Consider the following 7,194-nt stretch of genomic DNA (forward strand, 5'->3'; position numbering starts at 1 on the left):
CAGGGCAAGTCACATAACCTTTCTTTGCTTTAATTAACCAGAGAAGGAAATAATGAAGCACTTCAGTATTTTTGTCAAGAAAACCCCATGGACAGCATGGTCCAGGGGATCATGAAGTTATATACAATTCAGCAAGAATAACAACAATGATTGCAATAGATACTGCAGCATTTGGAGTTAGGAACTGGACCTAGAGTAAACCTGGAACCAGGAAGACCTGAATTCAAACCTAGCCTCGGGTACTTATAAATATGTGACCCTGGGCAAATCGCTTAACTTCTGTTTGCCTAAATTTCCTTACTTGTAAAATGGGGATATTAATAACACCTATCTCACAGGATTGTTGTGAGGATCAAATGAGATAATATTTGTAAAGTATTTAGCACATAGTAGGTTCTATGTAAATGCTAGCTATTGTTATTCTTATCATTGCTATTATTTTTAACCTTTTTCTTCCTTAGTTTTCTCATCTGTAAAAAAAAAATGGGACTAATAATAGCACCCCAAATCCCAAAGTTTATGAAGATAAAATGAGATAACAATCATAGAATGCTTTGAAAACTTTAAAACACTTAAAAACTTAAAACTTTAAAAACTTAAAACTGAAAACACTTAGAACTTTAAATTTTTAAACACTAAATAAGTGCTAGCTATATTAGGATTGTTATTATTACTACTACTACTTCTACTATTGTTACTACTACTACTACTACTACTACTACTACTACTACTACTAGTAGTAGTGCTACTGTTACTGCTACCACTGCTACCACTACTGCTGCTGCTGACTTCACTTCCAGGACCACCACCACCATCACCATTACTACTACTACTACTACTGCTGCTGCTGCTGCTGCTACTGCTACTACTACTACTACTACTGCTGCTGCTGCTGCTGCTGCTACTGCTACTACTACTACTACTACTACTACTACTACTACTACTACTACTACTACTACTACTGTTTCACTATAAGAATTATGAAGGGGATGGTTTTAGAGAAACATTAGAAGACTTACATACATTTATGTAGAGTGAAGTGAGCAGAACCAAGAGAAAAATTCATACAATAACAATAGTATGATGACAACTTTGAAAGAGTTAAGATCCCTGATAAACACAATGGCTAACCAAGATGCCAGAAGATAGGTAATGAAACATATTCTCCATCTCCAGAAATAGTGCCATGGATCAGATTGCAGAATAATACATGTTTTTTTGGGTTTCAAGGATTTGTTCTTTTTCCCTCCCTTCCAATTGCAGGATGAGGAGGTGGGAGGGAGAGAAAATAGATATTTTTTTAATTAAAAAAAATTACCTTGGAAAAAGAAAATAAAAAACATTTTCAGATTTAATCTCCATACAGGTAGTGGAAAAATAGAATAATATGATAAAAAATGGAGAGTGTTTTACATTGGGGATAGAGCAGTGATCTGGGAAGCAAAAAGACCTATGTTAAAGTTTACCTCTGACACACACTGGTTCTGTGATCTTGGGCAAATCACTTAAACTTTTAGTGCCACATGACAATTGTTTAAGACTATACCATTTATAACAGCTGACAATATCTGTAGAGGAAATTTCCTCACCAGGCAATTCCTATAGCATTGAAATTACAAGTTCCCACAAAAATACACACACACACACACACACATTTATTACACATATGCATATGCCTTTTTGGGACATCATACACACATATGTTTATATTCATATATCACACGTGCACGTGCACGCACACACACACACACACACACACATATATATATATACTTATGCATACATGATGTCTCAAAATCCTAGTGCTATTTTAAGTTTTAATAGTTACTATCAACACTTTAATGGTGCTGTTAATAACTTTAATGGCTTAAAACTTCACTCATACTTTTTGGAGCACCCAAGGTTTTCAAAGGACCTTATATACATCATTACATTTGATCATCGCAGTATTATTATATTCCCTATTTTACAGACAAGTTAATTGAGGGTCAGAGAGGTTTAATGCCTTGCTGTAAGTGTCAGATTTTAGATTTGAACCTGGCTCTTTTGTAACTCCAAGTCTACCATTCTTTTTCCTCCACTACATGGCCTCTCATATTTTAGAATAGAAATGTCATTAACAGTTACTATTGTTAAGTCTATGAGCATTTCCTTGGGGACAAAACTTTCTACTTCCTCATTCCACAAGAATTTTTTGAGCTTCTATCATTTTTGAGGCTTTGTGCTAAGTGCATCAGGAGATATGGGAAGAGAAGAAACATTTAAGATTCTGCTATGTGCCAGGTGTTGTGTGTGTGGGAGAGAAAGAGAGAGAGAGAGAGAGAGAGAGAGAGAGAGAGAGAGAGAGAGAGAGAGAGAGAGAGAGAGAGAGAGAGAGAGAGAGAGAAAGAGAGTTAACCCATTTACTGTCTAAGAGCTTGTGCTGAGTCATGGGGATCTTAAGAAGGAACCTTAGAAACCATATAATCTAGCTCTTCTCCTACCATCCCATCCCACATTTTCTAGGTGTAGAAACTGAGGCCCAGAGAGTTGAAATGACTTCCCAAACTCACACATGCAGTAAACAGCAGGGAGGGCCAAGGTTCAGGCCTATGTCTTCTGACTCTAAACCTAGTACTCTTTCTGTTATACCACAGTATATCTTAAGGTCAGAGAGCCTGAGTTCAAATCCTAATCCTGACACATTATTTTCTGACAATGAGAAAGTAACTTTGCTCTCCTAGGCCTCAGTTTCCTCAGCTAATAAATGAGGGGGTTTTGATGGCCACTGAGGTCCCTTCCAGCTCTAAGATCCTTGATCACTTTGATTCTTCCATCAGGCTTGGACAAGACAAGAAGTAACTTCATCATTGCATATATCTTTTCAGGGAGGTACCCCATCATCCCTACTCCTAGAGTGCAGTTCTTGTCCACTAAAGAAATGTTTAAGACCTATTCAACTTTCAAGGAGGCTTCTGCATTAAGGCTGAACTCAGACAATCCTCTATTCAATTTGGTTTCCTAAGATTAGGTAACCATTGCACCAACCTCTGTGGAGAGAGAATAGGGTTGCATTTTCTTGCCATCATCTGGTTCAGGCTTAATCCAGGCTTCTTTTTGTCCACAATTTGAGAAATCATGATACCTAGTTTCTATCTTAAGCTATCACAAAAAGCAATTTTATGTGAGGCATTAGTAAGAAAGCAAGACTTAAATCAGCAAGATTCTCACCAACTTGCACATTAAATGCCTTTTTTCTGTTTTCTTTAGGTTACGATTTTTTCTTAAATCTTGATCAAAGGCCCCAGAAAAGTAAAATGGATAATATTTTCAATAAGGATTATAGGATTTTAGGATCCAGGATGTAGAGCTGGAAGGAACCTCAGAGGTCATTTAGTTAAATTTTCCTCATTTTAGAGACAAGAAAACTAAGGCTCAAAGAGTTTGAATGATCTTTACTTGCCTAAGGTCACAAGGTAGTAAATGTCTGGATAGATGCTCCAGAATCAGTGCTATTTCTATTGTATCACAGGGGAAAACTAGTCACTATTATTTTGGGTTTTTTCAATCATTAAAATTTTGGGGAAATTGCCTTTAAGTCAAAGCATCATTACTCTCAAAAATTTATCTGGCTTTTTTAATCTATGGACATTCAACCTCAAAAGGAAAAAAAAAGTGAGTACTATTTTCATGGTATAGAAATTCTATAATATTCCCAAAGAGCTCACTTATATATAGCTTTATAGAGTCTACAAAACTCTTACTTTATGATAACCCTGAGGTGGAGCCTATTAACATTATGTTTCCAATTTTAGACAGTGGCAAACAGAGGCACAGAAAAATGAAATGAATTGTCCAAAGAAGTTCAGTTAATAAGTAGTAGAGCCATGGCTTGAAGCCAAGTTTTCTTACTTGGGCTCACTCTACTACAGCACAGCTCCAAAGGAGCTTTTCTGTGTATGCTTTCTAGTCCAATGTGAGAAGGTATGTTCTGTTACCATCTAAAGAATTCCATCATATGCCAGGGTTTTGTGGTGTTCGTCTATGAGACTGACATATTTCTTAGCACTAATTTAATACAGGCTTACTATGGGTATAACCCAAAGCATTGACTTCCTTCTATTCTGGCATCTGAATGTTCTTAAAGTAAAACATTTTCTAGAATTGTCCACTATTGCATATTATAGAGCTTACAGAGGGCATCTGAAGAAGCCAAGATGAATGTGTTAAACACTAGACCTTTTTCTGGACCTTTCTAAACACATTTAAATAGAGGGGGAAAGAATGATATTTGAAAAGATTATTATTGATAGTCAAAGCAAAATAGCTCCTGGCATATATGAGGTACTAACTCAATGCTCATTGTGTGCCAGAAATAATGGTTACAGATCATATGTGATCTTCAGAGAATTGCTACAAAGTATTTTCACTTTTGATGTACATTTATTGGGAATACACACTTCTTAGAGGTGATTGGAAAGCACATGAAAACATTTTATGAGACATTTCCCTAGTTCTCCTTGTTCATCTCTCTCACTCTTTTTTCTAATGTCAGTACCCATTCTGAAGCATTCAGCTAATAAATCCACATTAAAGTTTGAGTCCACTGTTTCAAATTGGCTTCAGCTATACTTCCTCATGGGAGTCTCAGAATCATTCTATTGTTTCTTAACCCTGGACAAAACATAACAAATACTAAGAAACAAAAGCCATCAACCATTGCCATGAGATGAAACCTACATTAGTGTAGTATGTAGGGGCTTTGGAACCTAAGGTAAGGAATAATATAAAATATTTTGATAGTACCTGACCAGGTCTTTTTTTTTAATCTCATTTTCCCCATCATGTATTGTGACATAAAGCTGGTGGGGTTTAGTAGCAAGAGTGCTGCATTTGGCGTCAGAAGATCTGGGTTTAAATCCTAGCTCTGCCACCTGTGTAACTTAGGGCAAGTCAGTTCCCCTCCAGGCCTCAGCTTCCTGGCCTGTGAAATGAGGGGATTGAACTAGATGACATCTGGGATTCCTCTCATCTCTATTTCTATGTATTTTCTTTGATAAGACCACCAAACCAAGTAAACAGGACTGAAGGATATTTTGGGGGTGGGGGTGAAGTGGTGCTGGAGTGGAGTAGAAGGGAATAAGGAGAATTAGATGTGCCTGGGTTCACTCCTTTACTAGCTACAAATTATATAAGCCACCAAAATGATTTTTTGTTTGTCACTTCCAAAAGAAACTTCAGGGTATACTGTCAGTTGCAAGAAAGTCTGAAATCACTCCTCAGTTTCAGGGTAATGATCATTTCTGGTATCTTGTATTTTTAAATGTAAAGCCTCCATGTTGGACTAGATGGCCAAAGAAAGAAATTAATAACACAGGCACGTTTATTAGTAATTCTTTAAATGACCTGAGGTTGAATTGCATAGAAAATACTTTCCACTTCTTATCTATTTCTCTCCAAATAGTTAATCCAACAAGTCTTTTCCCCTGCATCAATACTTAGTTTTGATTTAATAAACCTTTTGCTCTAACATGTCTTCCTATTGCGCTGAACCACAGTTCATGGAATTCCCTTAGCTGTCAGTCTCTCAAAACCTTCCATAAATTATTCCTCCTCTAAATTCTGCATTTTTTTCAAGTTAAAAGTTAATTTCAAATCCTCCTACATGTCAACTGATCTTCCATATAGCTTTTACTCTGTATGGAATAAATATGCTTATATCAATCATTCAAAAGTCAGCTGATGTAAATTATTAGCACAATTTTCTCTATCGGAAAGGGGCAGTGGATTATTACCCAGATGGTGCAGACCCAATTTTAGAAGTAGACGTGAGCACCATCTTAATCAGGACATAAGGAAAGCTTTAAAAAATACACTGTCCAAATAAATCCAATACTATGCAATATTCAGCTACTGTACCGAAATGGGACATACCTAACCATATGTACCCACAATTCTGACTAGAAGAAAATAGGGTCTTCTAGAATTCTAGAAGCTCAGTGAGTGAACAGAATACACTTTAAACATTGGTACACTGATAGCTATGAGGCATAGATAACATTCTCGACAGACATGATCGCCAACTGACTTAGCCACTCTCTCATAGCCCAGAGAAGTCTCCACTCACACAGGTATCCATCTCAGCTCATACAACCATGGAATCGAACATTCCCGAGTGTGCAGACATAGACACTCAGACTCTCTCACACTATATACGAAGTAAACTCGCCCTGTTAACCCAGCATCTGGAGGGGTGAGGGGGTGGGGAGGAACAGGCACTAGCAGGCTTGCCTGCTATCAGAGTGTACTTAGCGCTGCGCTGTCGCTGTCCAAGTGCTGAATTCTCTGGCCAGCTGGAGGTGGAAGAATCTGCAATATGCTTGTGCCCAGGCTGGAGATCTCCCCAGAGTCTGGGGCCCTTCACTCACCTCCACGAAATAAAAGCAAGGTAGTAAGGTGACGCTGTCCTTGGTTACTTTGCTCTTTGGCCTCTCCTTGGCCGACATGCCTGCGTTGGGCAAGGGTCGGGGGTCTTCTCCAGGGGGCGCCGAGCTCGAGGCTCTTCTGAGGAGAGCTGCTGCCGCTGCTGCCTCTTTCAGCCTCCAGCGCCCGGCGCTGATGTCACATTCCCCCTGGACGCTTTGGGAGTCAGCGCGCTGCATGCATGCAGCAGCGTCCTCTCGCCTCTCCCCACCCCCTCTTTGCAGCACTGCTGCCACAGAGCTGTCAATTCCAAGCTGCAGGGTGCTTTCTGACCCCTTCTCTCAGTTCCCCAACAAGCTATTTCCTCTTTCTTCTCCTCCAGAGACTTCTCGCCACCCACCCAACCCCAAAAGCTGTTGCTACAATGGCTCCTTCCCCTTCTCCCAGCTTCCCTCTCCCTCAGCTCTCCACAGCTCTGGCGATGCCAAAGCGCTTTACAGCATTTCTGAGGTTTGACGTCAAGAAACCTACTACTCCCAGCAAAGGAGGGGAAGGACCCTGGTTTTTCTGCAGTAGTAAGAGCTGAGGGCTCTAAGTCTTATTTTCTCCTGAAGAATCAACATCTGTCACACCAGAAACTCTGTGCTTGGGTTTGCTGGCACATGGAGCCTCAGAGGAAGAAAACTGCCTTGTCCTAATTCTCTTTCCCCAAAATTAAATTGTAACTTCCATTCCAAGAAAAAAAAAACACGAAGAAATAATTAATTTGGGCCCATCCACTACCCTCTTAAT

At 39.1% G+C, this 7,194-nt stretch overlaps 1 protein-coding gene across 1 annotated transcript in view; it reads right to left on the reverse strand.

The window, feature by feature from the left end:
- Nucleotides 1-6,951, reverse strand: part of PLPPR4 (phospholipid phosphatase related 4) — a 57,848-nt gene extending 50,897 nt beyond the window's left edge. The window contains exon 1 of the mRNA XM_020999654.2: nucleotides 6,408-6,951. Coding sequence (XP_020855313.1) covers nucleotides 6,408-6,641 — 234 coding nt within the window. The 5' untranslated portion in view covers nucleotides 6,642-6,951. The remainder of the gene's footprint in view (nucleotides 1-6,407) is intronic.
- Nucleotides 6,952-7,194: the final 243 nt, after the last annotated feature.

This window comes from Phascolarctos cinereus, unplaced genomic scaffold (assembly GCF_003287225.1).
Source record: "Phascolarctos cinereus isolate Bilbo 61053 unplaced genomic scaffold, phaCin_HiC Scaffold_5;HRSCAF=322, whole genome shotgun sequence".
Taxonomy (NCBI): domain Eukaryota; kingdom Metazoa; phylum Chordata; class Mammalia; order Diprotodontia; family Phascolarctidae; genus Phascolarctos; species Phascolarctos cinereus.